The sequence below is a fragment of the Falco punctatus genome (genome assembly GCF_963210335.1).
Source record: "Falco punctatus genome assembly, chromosome: 6".
NCBI lineage: Eukaryota > Metazoa > Chordata > Aves > Falconiformes > Falconidae > Falco > Falco punctatus.
This window is the reverse complement of record NC_137585.1, coordinates 16709396-16729546: the sequence shown is the minus strand read 5'-3', so window position 1 is coordinate 16729546 and position 20151 is coordinate 16709396. Positions and strand designations below refer to the sequence as shown.

Below are 20151 nucleotides of genomic sequence, written 5' to 3'. Positions count from 1 at the left end.
TTTGTATGAAGTCAAGTTACTATCTTGCACACACTGAGGCAATCAAAACTAGAGAAAAGTGATCAACAGAGGCTAACACCAGCTGATTTTCATCAGATACCTTTGTGATTACAAACATAATCAAATAGCATGACTGTATTTACTATCTGAATCTGCTCTCTGCATTTTTTTTTTAATATCAGTAAGACACAGATGGTTCTCAAGCTGTGCATCAGACATCACCAAGTTCATTTTTTTTAAAATTTCAGGACTATGCCTACAGCTCTATTTACAAGCATACCTGAACTGAATTAGCATGTGGTGAATGATCGTTTCAGTTACAGCAATGCTATACAGCTATTCAACCTAGAGTTTCTGTCCCAGCTTAGGGAGATGGCAGTACTGCTTATGAAATGTGGCATTGCATATTGGAATGTAGGGAACTAACAAATACTCCACACAAATAACTCAACTTACTTAAGATAGGCTGTTTATCCACCCATTTTCTGTCTTTCTTCCAATCCCTTACCACATTTCGGATCTGAGGAGGTGATGAAAATGGAAGCATCCAGAGTGCCCCAGTTCTTCTATAGCCTTGTCCTTTGGGAGTCAGGAAGAGCAGGGGAGGTGGGAGCAAGCTGTCCAAAGGGTGCTGGTACAACATTTTCACTCTTAGTTTCATATCTGGCATGTTTGGTGAGGCAGGATGAGCAGTGTCTCAAGTAATTCTGGTACCAAACAAGTGCTTTTTCTTTTTAGTTGGAATTTTATGAAAATATGGAAAGACGGGTATAACAAAATAATAGTAGAGGGAGTATTAGAATGATGTGTTGTTTTCCCTCCACCATTTAGCAGAACTTCCTTATGTTGTCTGTATTCTGTATGTATTTGAAATGTACCTGTTTGTCCCACTGTGCGTAATTCTGAAATCTGTTACTCTTTGGTCTGTCAGTGCTGGTGATTAAACAGAAAAATAGAAGTGTACTCTAGTAATTATGACCCGTGGCCTTTATTGATCTCTTCTGCTTTTTGTGTTATCAAAACTTGGAGCAGAAGAATTTAGAATCTTCAGGAGAATTTAAGAATGTTGTCTCAGATTAGGTGGCTCATGCTTCATGACTGGGGAGGTCTGCAGGTTATTTTTCAGTTTATGATTAATGTGACTTGGCAAATGAACTAAACATATACAATTTTAGGTTGCATTCTTCACCATCTGGGGAGTTAAGTCCATCACATTGCTTGAGAAAGGCGCCTTCTCCAGCTCTAACTGTAAACTGCAGCAATGTGAGTATGTCTCTGCCTGTAAAAATCTAAAAGGTTAATGTCAAACAGCTCAAAGCCTATGTTTCACCCAAATTACCCTGACTTGTGTGTTTGTGAGAGAATGTGTAAGGTGTTGCCAACTGCCTGCCAGCTATGAAATTCTTCTGGGAGGTGTGACAGCAGCAGTTGTTCCAACCTCATTCATGGGGGCATTAGTTCAAGTCTTAAGGGGCTATTCCTGAGGCCAAGAGGACTGCAGTCCCCGCTCAGGTATCATGATCTCTGCCAAAGCTCTACAAATTCGCTAAATACGAGTGCGATTCACATGATGAGGACTCTTCTGGATTTGGAATTGCCTTAAAACTTCTGCTAAATAACTCGTCAGAGAGTAGAAGTGTTGCCACCTGTTCAGCTTGACAATCTCAATAAAATACCGGTTCTTGTTTTCTCTCACTTGTCCTTTTAATCTTAATGTTCTTAAAGATCCTTTTAAGAATTTGTTGTATGTTCTCAGTTTTGAAATGTCTAAAATTTTTACTTTGAAGGTATTTCAGTAGTCTAAAAATTGATAGAATATGCTTTTTTAATAATCTAGTAGTGCTGGTAATACCACAAACTATCATAGTTATTGACCATAAATATGGAATAAGTAACATATCTTTTTACCAAAGTATATTGTATGTTGTATATTGTGCACTGTACGAACAAAAAATTTACTACTTCATCAGTGCTTCTTTGAGTGTGAATTCCTTCCATTTAGACAGTTTATCTTCCTGTTGCAATTTTTATTTCCCAACAATACTATTCCAGACTAGAGATTGTTTTGGCTTCCTCCCTTTTCATGATCAGCTGTCCCTTGCCTTACTGCAGGTCTTTCTTCCTAAGAGTTAGTGGACTTGTGTATACTGAACTTTCTAAATCATGCAGCATGTCATCATAAGCATAACTTCGTTGTGTTCATTGAAGGGTTTTTCTTAATATTCTGTGCTTTGGTATCACATTTGTTCTTAAAATGCTTTTGTAAAGCATTTCAACTTTATATAATTTCATAGTGGAAAATGCACAAGTCAGGCAACCCAAGAAATCTGTCCTGCTAAGTTGCATGTATGTGTTACATGAAACAAAAGGCAGGGGCGGGGAGAGGTTTTTTCCTGGTGTGTTTGGGTGGGGATGACTTCCATCTCTGTTGTTGCTAGCCTCATTTTTCTGAAGTGCAAAAATTAATTTAAAACTACTTATATTTTTATTATGATGGTAACAAGATGCAAAAATAATAGAAAAGATAGAATTTATAGTTTAGAATTCATATACTTTAATGCATATGGCAGAACATTTTTCTTAATCTTTTAGCTAGAATGTGTCAACATCAACAAACATGATTTCTAGTTTATGGTACTAGACATGGGAAGTATATACTAGTACAATTTGTGCTGGATATATTTGCTGAATATTGAATTAGACCCTCAATAAAGCAGACACCATCCCTGTGAAGTACCTCTGACTTCGTGTAACACCTTTTATTTAAGCCAAGTCCAGTGGTATGTTTCTTTAAAAAAAAATGTTTTAAAATGCAGTAGATCTGCCTGTTGGTGCATATTTTTCATTTACTCTATAAATCGCTGTCAAAGTATTAAGAACTAAATAATGTTACTGTAATGTAATGTAATAATTGTGACTAAATTTAAGATTTAGTTCTGTCCCTTTTACTACTTCTGTTCTTTCAGGTGCCAAATAAAGAGGCGATTCAGTTATGTCCTTCGGAAACAGAAGTTCTAGAGACTTCAGAACAAAACCAGGGTGCTATTCCGTTTCCCAATAATGAACCTCTCCTCAGTAAGATTTATTTCTCTTGTGGATATTTTGGGGATCGCAGGGGGAGACATTTCTGAGAAATGGTGTAGATTTTCAGTGCAGCACTTACCAACCATGTATAAATTGTAGAGAGATTTGTCTGTCTGCCTGAAGATGAGAGGACTCTTAAACCAGATGTATTATCACTGAAAGACAAACAGCAAAATTTGATCAGTGATTGAATCTTATGACAAAAATAACATCATGTAACAGAACTTTACCATTACGTTCTTGCATGCCACAGTTTTAGTTAGGTACTTATTCGCTCTCTCTTCAGAAAAGAGAGATTGGTAAGAAAAAGTATTTCAGTGCAATGTAAGGGAACTAGTTGTAATTTAGCACTGTATCTCTTTCTGAACTGCAGACTGTGAATAGTCAATACAAAGGGCTAGTCAAAATGTTTCAGAAGGAAAACACGTGTTTTTCTTTTTTTTCTTTCCCCTCATTCAAGCATGCACCAAGGCAACAGTTTGGCTGGATATAGGATTCCCTGACCCTATAAGAGGAGAACACCACTGTATTATTTTTAACATAAAAGGCAAAGTGATATAAAAGCAATGTTTATGCTTATCCTATATTTCAGGTCTTAAAAACTTTTCCATCTCCCTCGTTTATTTCAGTTACTACATATGTATTTATTTATTGATGTGTTTATAACCTATAGCTTTCTTCCAGTTTAGATATAAGCCCTTCCTGTAAAAACAGGCAAAGGGGAAAAAAAGTTAAAACCTAATCCTTGAATAAGGGGTTGGAGGCGGGGGGGGCAGGGAAACCAACAACATTTATCCAAGATAGGCAAGGAAGTGTTTTTCATTGATATGTGAGCTAAAGCGTTTTACCTTCCTGTTGTTGAAGGCAAGGGTATAGCGTTGATTTCTAGAGGTAACACATAGTAACTTGGAAGGTTTCAGGAGTTCATCTGGCATAGTACATAAGATGAGAATTCAGGTAGATGATTGTGTTTTCCCATAAAGTGACATAAAGTAGAAAGCAGTTTTCTACTTCAGTGACAAACCTGACTGCATGGATACAAATTTTATTAGCTAGCAGTCGGAGGAAGTCCAATGGCTTGGCGAGACTCAAGTCATCGTCTTAAATCAAGTTATGTATGTCCTTGTAACTGTCTGCAAACAGCCATTATTTCTATTACTTGACTTACCTTTTTTTTTAACATTTATGTGTAAATGTTTGCCTCGACTTCAAAGAAAGGTGCTGGTTACAAACAAGTAAGTTTTGAAAGTTACCATGTTCTTCATGTTTTGTACTGCTTACGTTAATGTTTTAATAATTCTATAGGTGGTAATTCTCAGCTGGACTTTGATGCAATATGTGAAAATGATGACACTGCTATGACGGCTCTCATGAATTACTTGGAGGCTGATGGAGGACTTGGGGATCCAGCTGAACTCAGTGATATACAATGGGCTCTCTAGTCTTGCTTTTTCAAAATAAGAAGGAATGTAAAATTTGTAATGCACAAAACCGTACATCCTCAGTACTGTATTATAGTTTTTTAATGTTTCATTTGAATTACTGTCTATATATTTTTAAAGACTGAAGCCTTGTTCAGAGAGAGACAGTTTCTGCTGCACCTATGGAAAGATGCACTATTTTTTTCATGAGGGGAAATATTGAAATTTTAATACTGAACCATCTGTAACTGGAATGCTTAAAACACATTACTATATTTTTGCTAAAAAGCTTTAACCAAAAGGTACTGTACAATGTACAGGATTTTTTTTCTTAGTTTTAATACTTACTTTTATTTATTGGTTTTTTTTCAAACGGTAGAATATTGATCATCCATGTTACTTTCTGTAGAACCTACTGTTTCACACAGTTTTAAGAATATTTGTAACTATTAAATCTCAGTGAAATGATTTGCACACACTACAGTTGTAAAATAACTGACTGTAATTCTCAAATGATGCAGTTTGTGATTCCTTGCCCTTTTCAGAAGTGCGATTTTTTGTAGTCAAAAGTGTAAATAAAGCATGCAGTTCTGGGAGCAAGAATTTGAATTGGATCACCGTAACAATCAGAAGAGACTGTCTGGAGATGTATAGTAATTTCCCCAGTTTGCAAACATAACGAGTGTAAGAAAAATGCAACAAAATCTTAATTACTATCTTGAATTATTTGTAATGTGCTATTAGAGGGGCAGTGCATAGAACCTAAGAAAAGTAATGCTATACCTATTGCAAAGCACTTCGATCTCATCACAGGTTAATTACTAACTAGAGAAGTCTGAATAGATTGTCTTGGTTCCAGAATGAGGCTAGTACTGTCTACTAGTGAAAAAAATGTTAAAATTCTATAGTATTTTATAGTTTCTATGTTTTTGGAGAGATTAGGGTGACTTTTCTATTGCTTGAGTCTGTGACTTTTTAAAATATTTGTGTAATATAGTGCTGTCTGTAAATAAATGCTATATAGGATGATCTTTTGGGGGACAGCTTTTGCAAGAATTGTCCCAGTTACAGCAAATTACTCAAGAACATGGCACTTAATAGGTTGTATTAAAAGAATATAGCATTAATATACAAAGTGGATCTCAATCTCTGGTATTAAAAGTTCAGACAAATTTTTGCATTGCTGATGTATTACAAAAGCATAGTTTTTCTGTTGTGTTTTTTTTTATTCGGGTAATGCAAGGTAAGCATTTGAAGATATTTGATACATGTGCATATTTTTAATACAGACACTTAAACATAGGTACTACCGTAAGCGTGGTGGTGTTCGCTTTAACACTAAAGGTGAGCAATGGGCGGCCTGTTTCAAATATTTTTACGGAGGCCCAAGTGTGTGACCGAATAGATGTGGTAGCCACTAGATGTCACGCTTTACTGTTGGATAACTACTGTTTCCTGAATAAATTCATCACTGTCATGCACTGGCTTCCTATGCTTTGGCAGAGCAGCTTTATATCTTATAGATATGAATCGTTTTGCAAATTATGAATTTTGTGGTGACATCTTGTCCAGATTTTCTAGAACAGCTTATTGAGTTAAGATTTTTAAGTCTATAGATTTTTTGCATTCAGCTTGCATGTGACTTCCTGCATTCAGCTTCTAGTTTTTTTGTTTTGATTTGGTTTTTTTTACAGATATGGGGCCAAAATTATCTGTTCTCTAGCTTTATTAGAATAAACTTTTAAGTTTCTTTGCAGAAAATTAATTTTGGGCTATATCATGGAGCAAAGTGAGAAAAAATAAATAGGCGCTTTCTAAGAATTGATAGAATTCTATTTGTATAAATGAAATCTGATAATTTAAATTTCTTCCACTGTAAAATGCAGTTTATTTTTCCATTTTATTCTAGAAATAAATTCTAAATAAAACAAAAAGTACTGTAGCTAACATTGATAAATTAGTAAATAAATAACTTAAAATTATACAGGCTTTCTTCAACATAGCTTCTTTAACTGGATTAGTTTCAAAATGGTGCGGATGTTGTTATTGAAGGAGAATATTAATTCTTTACAAGATTTATATAACTGTCTAGAGTCAAACCACTATTTTTGGATTCTTCTTGGGTTTCCCTAAAAAATAAAAACAAAAATGTAACTTTGAGTCTTTTGCAGTCAATGATCAATATTGTGACTTTTAATTCATTTATTAGTCTCCTTTTACTTATTTGTTAATTTTTTTGTCTTAAAGCAGTTTTACAAAAAGATGTGTCACTTGCAAATATTTACAATGAAATTAATACATACTTTTGAATAAACTTGAGATAGTATGTGCTTATTTCTGTTCATATAACAATAAAATTCTAGTAAGATACGGACATTTTTTTTCTTGGCATGGTGCAGGTTATCGAAGGATGTGGTTAAATCAGGTCAATAAAATGCTATTTTGGTGCACTGCTGTGAGTCTGCTGACAATTCTATCTAATACTGAATTTAAATAGGGAAGTACTCATGCTTTCAGATCCCAGGCTTGTTCCCTAAAAATATAAATGGGGGAATTGAATTAATGTGGATTTTGGTAGCTCAAGATGATATTTGCTAGCCAGGGTAACTTTGTAATCCAAACCAACACGCATTTTCTACATTCTGAAAACAGCTGCTGTTGCAGCTTAATGGGGCTGTACCTGAAAGAAGCTTTTTAAACAGTGTACATGGGTACGATTCTTAGAGTCCTGTGTGGGTTGTTATGGTGGATGATAAAGCAGGTGTCAACAGGCTCTTAAAAGCCTGATTAGTTATCAGGGTTGTGCTTGGAGATGTGTCAACTGATTTGTTAGAGAGGGCACAGACAGAATTAAAGACAAAATCTGGATGGGAGAGAAGTTCTGTTGCAAGCAGGAGCTTATTTGGGAAACCGCTTCCTGTGTGTACAGGAAAACATGGGAATTCTTCTCAGAATTAGGAGCAGGGAATGGGAGTGCGGTAGAGACAAATACCATCCGGGTACTGCTGGAATGAGAAGGTGATCTGGCTGGGTGGAGGGTAATAGTTAGCTGTCACCAGCCTGGGTTAATCGGAGCTAGACGGCCAGGTGGCCTGGGCTGCCGGGTGGCACACAGGATTAAAACAGCGCTTCAGAACAGCATCATGTCTCACAGCCATGAATCATGAAGATGCCAGTATATTAAACCTTAACTTTTTGGCATTTCCTGTAAACAATGTTTGGCAGTTGGTAGCGGAGGGGTGGTGTATGCCCTTTCTGTGCTGTTGGGTGTAACTGCTTCCTGGGATTCCCTTCTAGTGTTCAGCTGAGTACAGTGCTGTTGGTGCTCTGAATGGTTGGTCACAGCAGTTTGTTCCTGTTCGTGATCCTGTTCATGATCCAAACTGAAGAATTTATTCATGATCCATGAATTTAAACATGATCCATGCCTGAACGTGATCCAAAGGAAGAATTTATTGCTGCCTAAGTGATGCTGCATCTCTGCAGACCCTGACTTCTGGCCTTTTTCACTTAGTCTTTTTCTTCTTTTCTGTGGGTTGGCACATAGAATGTAAATTCATAAAATGTCCTGGAATTCCAGGAAGGAATTGTCAGCTGGACAGCTTTGTGCCGCTTAGGACTTCTCTGAAGATTATTAATTTTTTTTTCGCCATCCCTGGGGAGAATTACTTTGCTCTTGCAAATATGGAGGTCAAGAAGCTACCTGGGGTTTTAGGTTTTTGCAGGCTAAAAAATAGAAAGGCATGTTTCAGAGCAGCAGAATTAGAGGATCCAGGAAAAAAGGGGAGTGATGTGTGAGCTGGTGAAACACAGCTGCTGTAGCACATTCTGCATGTACCTCACTTCTAGAAAATTGTTCTCGATAGCTCCCCTTTACTGTGACAGATGGCTGCCATGACTAAATTTTCTGGGTTGTTCCTGGCTTAATTGCTTTTGGAAAATTCGTATCTTCCTAGTGAGGAAAAGACAGACGTTGAGACATGTCAAAAATGCTCACGTCCTTTGGAAGTAGCTAGTTATCCTGGTGCAGCTCCTGGGGTCCTGTGGAGCTGCTGCCGAGCTATACTGGACTACTACATTTGGGAATTCAAAAAACCCCAACAAACAAACACAAAAAACCCAATTAAGGCTCCCGAGAGCTGTGTGTATTATGTGTCAGCTTCTGTGAAGTGCTTTTACCTTGGGTCAAATGGGAGAGAAAAGGGGATAAAGTACCTCAGCATGCTGATTTATTAAAGGGTAAGTTCACGTATGTGGGCAGTTGCTACACGTAACTTTTTATTCACCATTTGGTTTCGTGTCAAGACCTCTAGAAATAAACACACAATCTTTGGAAGTCGTAAAAAGTTCTGTGGGGAAGATCTTCCTTGGCTGGTGCTCTCATGGTTCTGGCCCTGTCTGGGTGGTAGCTTATCTGCAAACGCTGGGGCAGAACCTAAGCCTACATGGCCTGACATCAGGGATCTCCTGCAAAACTCGGGGAACTTTGGCACAACTTAGAGAAAGGAACATAATTAATGGGCTGTTCTGTAACAATGAAGCGCATCAGTGTGTTTCTGGAAGGGACTGTATAGTCAGCAGCAGAACGTTGAACTATATAGTATCTCAGGTAACATGCAATGCTTTGAAGCCATAAATCGGACTTTAAAGACTTTCTTTTACAGCTAGGGCTATATTATGGAGAAGACAATACTACTGGGGCTTTAGTATTTAGACAAAATAATTGGAGTTTAAAAATTCTTTGACAGGAGTGGTTCTGTTCCTAGACTTAATCTTGTGAAAACAGGATAAGCAAATTGATTTCTTAATTCTTCATACACGTTTGATTTTCCAGGTCTTTAAGAATACCTCCTTCCCCCCTGCCCCCGCAAATATAGTGGTAGTATCAGATACTGGTTTTGTTATCACTGAAGAGATGGTAGAGCTCTTTAAGAAAAAACAAACAAAAACCAAAACCAAAACAAAACACCACCAATGCAAAAAAAAACCCAAACCCAAACCAACAGCCAGGTGATCTTGGTGTTGGTTCGGCAAGATCCAATCAGCTGCTAAACACTTCTTCTGAAGAGCGCTGGGCTTCGTTCTGCGCGGAGCATGAGAGCGGCTGGGCTGTTCAAGGCTGCCCGTTCCGCGGTGGGCAGCGAGGGGCACGAGCCGGCTCCTGAAGAAAAAAGTTCAGCGTCGAAGCACAGAGCTGGTTCAGCTGCTTTCAGCTCGGGGGATTTCCTGAGCTTGGGCTGGTTTGTCCATTTGGTAAACCCTGAGAGATGTGGAACCCAAGAGTGTGTGAGCACCCCTCGGAAAGCGCTGGTGTCCAGGGATCCTGACGGGGTCTTCCTTCCCGCATGCCTCTGCTCTGTTTGCAGAGTACCGCTTCCTTCGTGGGTTGTTGCTTCTGGTACTGGGACAGACAGCAAACAGTTGTTTCTTATCTTCTGTCTCTCATGACGACTTAGGTTTTTATGACAGTTCCCCCTTTATGAACCCCCGGCTTTAAAACTTTTAAATCGTATGGTTTTTCAGAGCTGTCTTGCTTGTGGCTTATTACGGTAACTTACAGCCTGCTCCTGGATTGTCTTTTCAAAAATGAACTATGTATTTAAGTTTCCTGTGGTAGCTTTTAACTCTTGGGGGTATTTTGTGTCCAAGTTCTGTAAGGAACTCTGTGTTGCCAGCACGAAAACATGTGCTGTGTGTCTCGGGATTCAGAGGTCAGCACTGCAGAGTTCTTACAGTCACTTTGGTGGGAAGCCATGGGAAATGCTCCAGTGTTGTGGGAGTTTGCAGATAAACAGAAAGATCAAATGGAGTGAAACTCCAGATACAGTTGCAGGAAAAATACACATTTAAAAAAAAATAAAAAATAAAAAAAGTTGGACAAGTGTTATATAAATAATCTAAAATGCAATTCTATGCCATGCTACAATAAAGTTGCTCCTGTGAGAGGGGCTGTGGCGTGGTGCTCCGTCAGTTCCTTTGTGATAAAGCAAAGGGGGGCTGGGTGGTTTGTTTGTCTCCATCTTTGCTGTATTTAAACCAATTATTTACCAATTCTGGTAAGTGTTCCTATCACCATTGCTGTAATGGTGTTTCAGATTTGGTGATAAGCATAAGGGTTAGTAACTTCAAAAATGGTGGTGAGGATTACTGGTAGCAGCCTGAGGGGAAAATATTTTCAAGTGGATTATTTTCCTGCTCAGGCTAGTGTGCAACTGCTGCCTTTTCAGGCAGGTACTGAATAATCAAACCCATTTCAAAATTGTTGATTTGGGGGTTCTGTGGATTATCTAAGCAGAATTTGAAACGTCACTTTATCAATCTGGAAGCAGTTGGGCACAGTGCTGAGCGGAGCTTGCGCTGCTGGAACGGCTTGTTTGTGTTAGTAAACATGATGCTCTTTAGAAGGGCTGCAAGTTACCATTTCTAACTCCTCATCTCGCTGCTTTCAGCCTGGTTTTGGTACCTTGCTTTAATCAAGCGAAGGCATTAAGAGAGGGTAATAGAGAATAAGACTTTCAAAATCTGGATTTAAGACATTTTCAGTCTTTGTAGTTCAAATACAGAGTCAAAGTTATTCAGGTATTTTTTGGAATGAGAAATTTGGAAGATGTAACTTAGAGTCCAGTAATTTACATTTTTATGGCAGGAAGCTTTTTGTAGGACACACAGAACTTCTAACTTGTTCTGATAGTCCTGATTCAGTTGGTTGTATGTTGAGAAATAACTGGTTACTGATCTGGGAACCGGGCACATACTGTATGGGATGACCAGACTGTCTTTTCCTTCTAAGCAATCAGACCTTCATAGGTATTTTGAGTCACTTGTGCAAGGAAATGTGTTGGCACTTTTATTTGTAATTCAGTGCAATGCCCAGTGTAATGTTGTATATGCCAGTGGATGATTAAGCCCTTCTGTGCCCTTGAACAGCTTGGAAAACTTCTTCCAGCTCTTCAAATAGCTGTAAAGGAGAATGAGCTTTTAGCTCTTTGCAATTTTGTTTCTTCTGAAAGTTGTTTCACTGAGAATGCTGACCAGAATTTATAGAATAAGTCCCAAGTGAACTTTTAACATTGCAATTGATTTATACTAGCAAAAACTGAGTGCAAACTTGACTCCACAACAATCTGTAAGATTATTTGCCTCTGGCTTCAGCATGGCCAAGATCAATACTAAGAATTATTGCAAGGTCACTGTTAAAACTGAAGTTCAAAGTAGAAAAATGGGCTGGGTATAAATCCTCTCTACATTTAGGCTGTATTTCTTTCTCTGCAGTTAACCTAGGATAGATGTATGGACATTTAGATACACAAACTGATATATATTCAATTCCCATCGGCTGCAGAGGAGATCATCATAGCACAACTTATTTTGTCGCTTGTAGATACAGTAATGCATCTTTTAATAAGACTAAACTTTCTAAATGTTGTAGCTTTTCAGGAACTGATAAATTTGTCATATATAGCTGTTGATATCTAAGAAGAAAAAAAAAAAAAAACAAGCAACAAAACAAAAACAACAAGAAAAAACCAAACATGCAGCAATGTTCATGTTCTCTGTTAACTGTGGCACTAACCTGGAGTGCAGTACGAGTTATATTCAAAAACAGCATTTTGGCAAGATGTTTTTGTCAAAACAATGAAATTAGTTCACAACTATTTCAGAGGTGAAAATAACAGCAAAAAGGTTTTTCAGTATTTCTACTGAGGATGCAGTACGTTTCTGCGATATCTGGGAGTTATGTCTTTGAATAGTGTTTAAATTGTGTTTCAGCATCTTGGTGGAAAACCAAGTTGTATTCTAGCTCAGATATGCAGGTGTCCACATTTCAAAATAAATATAAAAGGTTTTGCAAAAGGCATAAATTATTGTAAGAGTTTTAATGATGTTTATTATCATTGCTTCCTTTCATGATGGCTAAATTTAATCTTTGGTTAAAAAAAGACAGTCCTTGGTAGCTGTTCAGGAGGAGTTCTGCATAATAAGATGTTCAATTTTAGAGCTGTAGTTTTGAAATAGTGGCCTAACATTGATTATATGTGTTTGATTTCAAGGTAGAAACATATAACCAGTAACTGGTTTTAAACAAGTGCTTCAAAGGTATCTGCTGTGTATACAAGGGTGCTGTTGCTTTTTTAAAATTAGGTAGCATTTTCCTGCAGAAGGATCCCTGCTTTACTGATACCACTAATGATGGGATAACACTGTGCAGTACTGTCTTGAGAAGGTCCAGGGCAAGTTCTGAACAGGCTGTTTTGTACATGGCACAGTACAGCACCATCATCACACCAGTGAATCCTAGAAATTACCTAGTTATGATAGCAAAGCCTGTAGGGCTAACCTAACTGGCTTGTCTTCCACCATCTAGCTCCAGATACAACTTGGGTACCTCTACACGGCACTACTCACTGTGGTGTAAACATAGCCTGAAAGCTTAATTTTGCAGATGTTTGGATGTGAGTAGCTTTATTCACAGTCCAAGCTCCGTTTAGAATTAGCCACATGTTTAAATGAATATTTGCACTCAGAGTGCACAAGGTAGAATTAAACTCCGCAGATTAAATTGCTTCTTTGATTGGCGGTCAAGTGAAAGCTTGTGGCAGCACAGTAATTCTGCACTGGAAGTAAAAAAAATAAAAAAATAAGAAAATAAGAAAAACAGGTGGAGCCACAGGGAAAAAAAAATACCATCTTTTGGCAAAGTTTGACAGCATCAAAATTATATTGAGATACTTGGAAAACTGTAGTTAAAAATTAAATAGAAGTGACCTGCACCTCAAATTTAAACCTAATATGACTTTTTGTGCACCAATTTTAGTCAAAATATTTCTTAAAGAAACCCATAAGATCATTGACATTAGAAAAAAGTATTAATAGCATTCTCTTGAGAATATTTTTCAATAAAAACTAAGAAATCACGGAGTTCTCTCTGCATCAGAGATAACATTTGGGCTGTTCGCTGAAGCTTCAGAACAAACATGAAGGACGGGCTGAGCAGAGCTTCTGCTGTGGAAATAGGAATCTTGGCTGAAGAGCAAAGCCAGGATAAACATGTGAATTCAGCCATCATTTAGCTTAAGCAAAGCCAGCCATACCGAAATAGCTGCAAACTTTACTAAGCAGATGTGACTTCCCCTTCATAAACTTGGGATACCACATCCTGATTTTTAACTTTGCCTATCAATTCCCAATGTTACAGCTGCTGTTACAAATTGCTGTGTATTTTTAGCAAGTAACTTACTTTCCTAAAGCCTATAAACAGAAATGAAAATGTTTTCCGGTCCTGCCTGTTGGAATTCATGCCACTGTACAGGAATAAGGGGAAGATTCATGGGGCCAGCAGGAGGCTGAGGAAAGGAGCACGCTTCTGGTCACAAGGATGAATGAGTCTCTCCTGGAGAAATGACCACGTTACTTGTAATCTAGCTTAAGATGAAAACTGATCATTCGCTGCTGAAGTTGGGTTTTTTCTCCCCAAATAGTTGAGATCTTCACATACACTGGAATCATAAGGAAAATTAAGACTCTTTGTTGGCTGGGATTTGAGTCGCCCAGCTGGTCTCACTACGTATGCTCCTCTCCTCGAGGCCTTCTGTGGAAAATGAGTGTTTAGTGCTCTCGCTTGGATTTCCAAGGTGTGTAATGGAGTGAGGTGCTGTCTCTGGCTGCACTTCCATAAGCAGTGAAGGCCTAACCCTCTCACGCTTCTTCAAAAATATCCTGTCTTCAGTCACTTGCGCATACCCATGTTTTCCCATATATAATATGTCTTGGTGCAAAGGCAAGTGCAAACTAAACCAGGCATACTCAACAATACTGACACTTTTCATGACTGAGTGCACCCTCCCCATCTCACCGTATGTTCTAACAGAGGTAACTCAGAGCGGTGTCTCACCTCATCTGCCTTCTGACGATGTAAGGAGGATTCAAATAGGTTTTTACCTAGTGTTCCTAATGAGAAGCCTGGAGTGAGACTAACTTAATCAACAAAACCTCATTATCTGGGATTTCATTTGGAGTTATTTGTCAGTACTATGGCAGAATTACATTGCTTAAATGAGTTTAATGCTGAGAAGAGGAATTAGACCATTAAATCTGAAGCCCTGCTAGGATATCATGGGTGTTACTGCTGTTTAGAGCTCACCAAATCCTATTACTGTGGGGTTTTTACCTGCAGTTTTGGAAGGAGAGATCTTTTACTAATGCTAAAATAACCTGGATTAATAACGTTACCAATGAAGTTTCTCTGCTCCAAGGACTTGCACAATGTAGACTAAAAATAATACTTAGTGTAAGTATTGATAGGTGTAGGTTTGTGTATGTTTGTACACAGTGCAACTTCAAATCACCCCCTGAACCTATGTGTTAGTCTTTTTATAGAAGTAGAAACTTGGATATGGGCATCAAATGCCTTTGTCCCAAGGCTGTGCTGAGAGAACCTGGTCCGTGGAATGTTGCGTGCTTTGCTGTGTCTTGACACAGCTCAACATGGATGCAGAGATATCTCCTCAGCTGAGAGGATGCATCAAATTCACCTTCAGTTTTCTTGCCTGCTTTGCCAAGTTTGCAAACCCGGGTTGTAGTGCAGCACCAATTGTGATCGTGTTTGTTTTGTGGTGTATAAGTGCTTATGCCTCTGATACTGGGGTAGCCCTACTCACAGGTTTTGGTCCTTGTTAATTTAGTAGGTTTGTAGTCAAAGGGTGCTATGCAGATGAGAGATGTTTGTAAATCTCGGTTCTGAGAACTTCCAGGTGAAGGGTGATCCCTGCAGCTGGGGCTTGTGGGAGCAGGCAAGAAAGAGAAAATGCTGAGCTGAGACAAAACAAGCTAGGAAGACTCCTCATGATTCTTCAGCTTTTTATTTCAAAACCAGTCAAGATCCTACAGCCAAAGTCGAAAACATACTCGCTATTTTCATTGGCATGATAAGGCTGAGCCCATCAGCCGTGTGAAACTATATTGCTCATAAAATCCCATGCTTTTTGGGTAAAGGGATGAGTGAACCATCCTGACTGCAGTAGCTTTGCTTCTTGGCAATGGCGGGGGAGATGGATGGGCTCAGTGCTTTAACATCAGTGCCTGCAACTTCCATTTGCCCTCATGATGGCTACTGAGAGTTTTTCCTCAACCTCTTTAGACATACTTTGCCTTCAAAGATGTGTGCTGGTGCAGATGTTTTTGTAAACCCATAAAAGAGAAGGAAAATAGGAGGGAGCTCTTCCATTGCTATTTTTATTCTACCTTACATCACATATACAAGGATACAGAGTTCAACAATTGTGCATTTTAAACTATCCTGGTACTTGGAGTATCTGTGTCCAGTTCTGCTGCTTTGCTGCAGGTAACCTGTGTGACCTTTGGACTTCACTGAATACCGTTGTGTCTGTTTTCTGCCTGTGAAAACAAGGTTCAAAGTACTGCACGCTTCAAAGGCCTTTTTTTGAGGATAATTGCTTTACTGTTACAGTAAGAACAATTATAAAGTGCACAAGGCAGAGGAACACCACACATTAGTGATGCTGGCGTACCTGGGAAGGCAGTGCATATGGAGAGTTAATGATTGCCAAATGTAATTATTGTCAAGCTAAGGCTGCATTTCTGAACAGCATATAGAGCAGAAGCTAATGCCGTACCATTGTAAGGAAATCAGTGTTGCACCTCAGGTACGGGCTGAAAAGTTCTTGCCAATTTGTTAATGAATTAGTGTACCATTAGGTTAAAACCAAGAAGAGGAATAGCAAAGAATGCTGCAGCGACTGGCCTTCAAGACTTGTGAAGTCTGTTGTCTCCTGCTGTTGGCTCTCCTTGCCCGGTCAGAAACGCTGCTGCAGCCTTAAAGTAACAGTTTTGCTGGGAGCTGCTCTTGGCAGGCAGAATAAGCATGACAAACCAAACTTGAGTTGCATATGAGAAGCTGCACTTGCAAGCGGTGACACCATTTTTCAGCTTGATTAATTAAAATTTAATCAATAGCTGGGACACAGCTGTTGACTAGAAAACCAGCATATGGAGCTGATCTGTGATTGTCTGAAGAAAATGAGAACTTGTGCGCACATTAGCCCTACGCTTCTGTTAGAGCAATTGCTGTTTATATTTAAATCTTACCAGATTGACAGTAAGTCTGAGTTCTTACCGTGACTTGACTTTTTAAGGTTTTGGAGAAAATGGCATGCAAAGATGAGCTTTGTGCTAAAAGTGAATCTGGTGCTGTGCTGCTATCTATAGTATTTCCTGTCTCACAATAGCCAACCCAGCTGTCTTCTCTATAGCTGAATATTCAACCCTAAGTAATGATGCACAGAAGACGTAATTCTGCAGTGCAGCACAGTGCCAATGGCAGCTGTAGATTTGCTATCCCCCACGTTAATACAGACTGCAGAAGCTTTAGTGTCTCACTGAAAAGAATTGCATGGCCAAAACGTGCTGCTTGGGAATTTCAGATCTACCTGGGGGACTGCTGGGATGGTACGCATAATCGTTCCCTTAAGTGATTTTAGCACATGTGCCCTGCAGTGTGCAGAGTGTAAACTGATGTTATTCCCCAAAACTGAGAAGGATTTGAAATATCAAAGAGAAGGCTGTGTGAAGTACCTGAATCTACACGCTTCTCTCTGTTGGACATAGCTAACCTCTATTTTGCACCTGACCTTGATGATCCATTCTTCATCATCAGATATTACTGCCAAATCAGCTATTTTGAGATGTATCTAGGATTACGGGATTCCACCTTTAGTTAAATGAGGTTCCCAGAGTCAGGACTCGCAGTGCCCTGTTTACTGCCAGTTACTGAGCTGAGCAGCGCTGTCACTGAAAGAGTCACCTGGAACATTCCCATCACAGAGACAGCACTTAGATGAGGCGAGAAAAAGCATTTGGGTTTCTCTGAAACTCTGCAAAATGTTGGTCCCGATTACTAGAAAGCAGATGGGAACGGAGGATTCACCATCTTGTGTGCATAGCAGAAGCTGGGAATGTGCAAGCAACCCCAATGTCTCAAGGGGGGATCCTCCCTGGGTACCACACCTGCTCCCCAGCTTTTGCAACACTATTTTGCTCTCTACTATTGCAACAACACATCATCAGTAGGGTAAAACTAGCCTGTCTCACGACGGTCTAAACCCTGCTCACGTTCCCTATTAATGGGTGAACAATTCAACGCTTGATGAATTCTGCTTCGCAATGAGAGGAAGAGCCGACACCGAAGGATCAAAAAGTGACGTTGTTATGAATGTTTAGCCACGCAAAACTGCGGCAATAGCACTGTCTTTCTCCGCATCTGGCCTAATACATCACCATGGGGAATGTTTGATTTAACGGACAGATATGGATGGCCACAGAGCCAGGTAAGCCCCCAGTGAGTGCACTGGTACATGTGCAGCACGTGTGCAGCAGAATGTTATTCCAAGTAAAGTTTGTGCTAACCTAGGTTCAGAAACATCTACTCCAGGTCTGCCTACTGTGGCTGGTAATGCTTTGCTTTAAATACCATTCTGTGCTGCTTTGACGTTTCCCCCTTCTGCAAGCTACAGAGCTCATCTAAAAAGCTGGAAGGGCCTATCTATTCAAGCAGATAGGCAGATCTGCTATGGGGCACCAAAAAATAAATGATAGCGGCCCTCGCTGAACATAGTGCAGATGCAGATTTTAACTGTCAAAGATGATGCACTTGCTCCTCCTGCGCCATCAGAGTATATACCTCATGAAGATGGAGGCACAGCTCTGTGGCGTCCTACAGTTGTATTATAGGTTTCTGCCTCCGGAAGCTCCTTATGTAGTTTCACACAGAAAGCGAGTGTCTACAACAGGTTACAGCAAGGGATGGAGGAGAAAGGCAAGGGTAATACAACTGGAGATTGCCATTGTGTCTCTTGGCACCTCTTCTTGCTGTGATTCATTTCTGGTTTGTGTTCAAAATGACGCTGTCCTTGTCCCTCAATCCTCCTTCTCATACTGCCCTGCTGGAGGAGCTGCTGCTGGCTGACCTGGGCACTGTGAGGGACAGTGGGACACACATGCAAACTTGTCCCATAGTGTTGGAATCACTAGAGATGGTACATATCCATCCAAGGTGCATGTAAATCACGTCATCTCCTATTTTGGAAGCTTACTATGTTTGTCCTCCCAAGCCACCTCCTCTCATTCTCATCCTCCCCAGAGCAATAGGCTGTGCAGTCTCATTCAGCCATTTTCACAATACTGTATGGATGCTGGAAGTTCAAGTCATGATTTACAGCGACTATTTCCCCCTGTGAAACTCCAAAACCTACTGGCAGGCCTGCACTATGCTTGGGCCAGCTGCTCCCCCACCGAAAGCAAATTCCAGGTTATATCAATCCTGAGACCTAAGGCAGGGGAGGGGACATGGGCTCTAAGCAGAGGGAGAATTCGCTTCCGATGCCTTTTTTTTGGAAAGGCTGTGGCCACATTTGGGTTGGATGAGACAAATCTTTTGAAACTGCCTGAAACTCATTTTGGTTGAAGTCACTGGGGACGTGTGTCAGTCTCCCAGTTCTTCTTTGATGTGTGTCTTCCAGTTAATGCAGGAGCAATCAGCTGCATAATTTTTATGAAAAGCGTGAGTGCGGCTTGCCTTAATGTCCTTCTCTATGTAAAATAAGACATGTTTAATTTAAAAATACCACCACATACTTAATGCAGCTTTGATAGCTGACAGCCCAAACTGATTACCGTAGCCAACAGGGATCCTGTGGGCTGAATGACGATAGAGGACATGAAAGGCTTGTGATTTTTAAGTCTGTTTTTCCATCACACTTTATCATAAGAAATGCAGCACAGTTTCTGCCCCATGTTACTGAAATGCTCCCTGTCATCTCCTGTGTTTGCAGGGGAGGGGGGTGTTCGCTTTGAAAAATTTTGCAGTAACTGTCTTGCAATGAGTTTGTTCACAGGAGTTCAGGATGCAACGCCAAAGGATGTCCTTCCAGCAACGGTGGGGGCAGGGCGGGTGCGTGGTGCTGGACTGGAGGACCAGAGAGCAGAGCTGCTGGCTTCTGCTGCTGATTTCTAACCTTGGCAAAAGCCTCGCCTAAGTTGTTTGCTTTTCAGCCTCACCGGTAAAGGCAGCAGCAAGCTTGCCCCTGGGGAAAGGTGCTGTGGCCCGGGGGACACAACCCCCCTGGGCAGGTGCCTGCAGTGTAGCTCAGGCAGACCAGGGGCCCCGAAAGAGCCGCCCACCAAGACTTCACTCAACCCTGTTCAAAGCCACGCAGCCAGCAGATGCTTTCATCAGCCCACTGGTGCCACCTAACACCCCTGAGACTGGGGACAGGGGAGTGGGGTGGCCGTGCGTGGCGTGTCCCCAGCCGGCAGCAGGTCCCAGATGGTTCCCTGCAGGGCCAGCGCCAGCCAGCAGACGAAGGAAAAAGAAGCCGGCCACCACGGCAGGAGCTGGGCCTGGGCATCTGCAGGGGAGGTGGCAAAGAACGGCTTGTTAAACCGCCACTATCTGCTGATCCGTGGTGGCTGAAGGTGTTCCCAGGCCTGGCTTTCACCATGAGCTTGCCTCAGTGGGCTGGTGGGGTCCCTGCCCCAGCCACACATGGCCAGACCTCCTGCCTGGAGACCATGCCATGTCCTGGCTGCACCAGCAGGCCTCATCCACCCCGACGAGTCCTCCACAGGCCAG

At 40.4% G+C, this 20151-nt stretch overlaps 1 protein-coding gene across 2 annotated transcripts in view; it reads left to right on the top strand.

The window, feature by feature from the left end:
* Positions 1-6955, top strand: part of BMAL2 (basic helix-loop-helix ARNT like 2) — a 37972-nt gene extending 31017 nt beyond the window's left edge. For both annotated transcript variants that reach the window (XM_080392870.1, XM_080392871.1), the window contains exons 15-17: positions 1176-1263; positions 2967-3075; positions 4390-6955. In XM_080392870.1, the coding sequence (XP_080248996.1) occupies positions 1176-1263; positions 2967-3075; positions 4390-4526 (334 nt within the window). In that variant the 3' untranslated portion in view covers positions 4527-6955. The remainder of the gene's footprint in view (positions 1-1175; positions 1264-2966; positions 3076-4389) is intronic.
* Positions 6956-20151: the final 13196 nt, after the last annotated feature.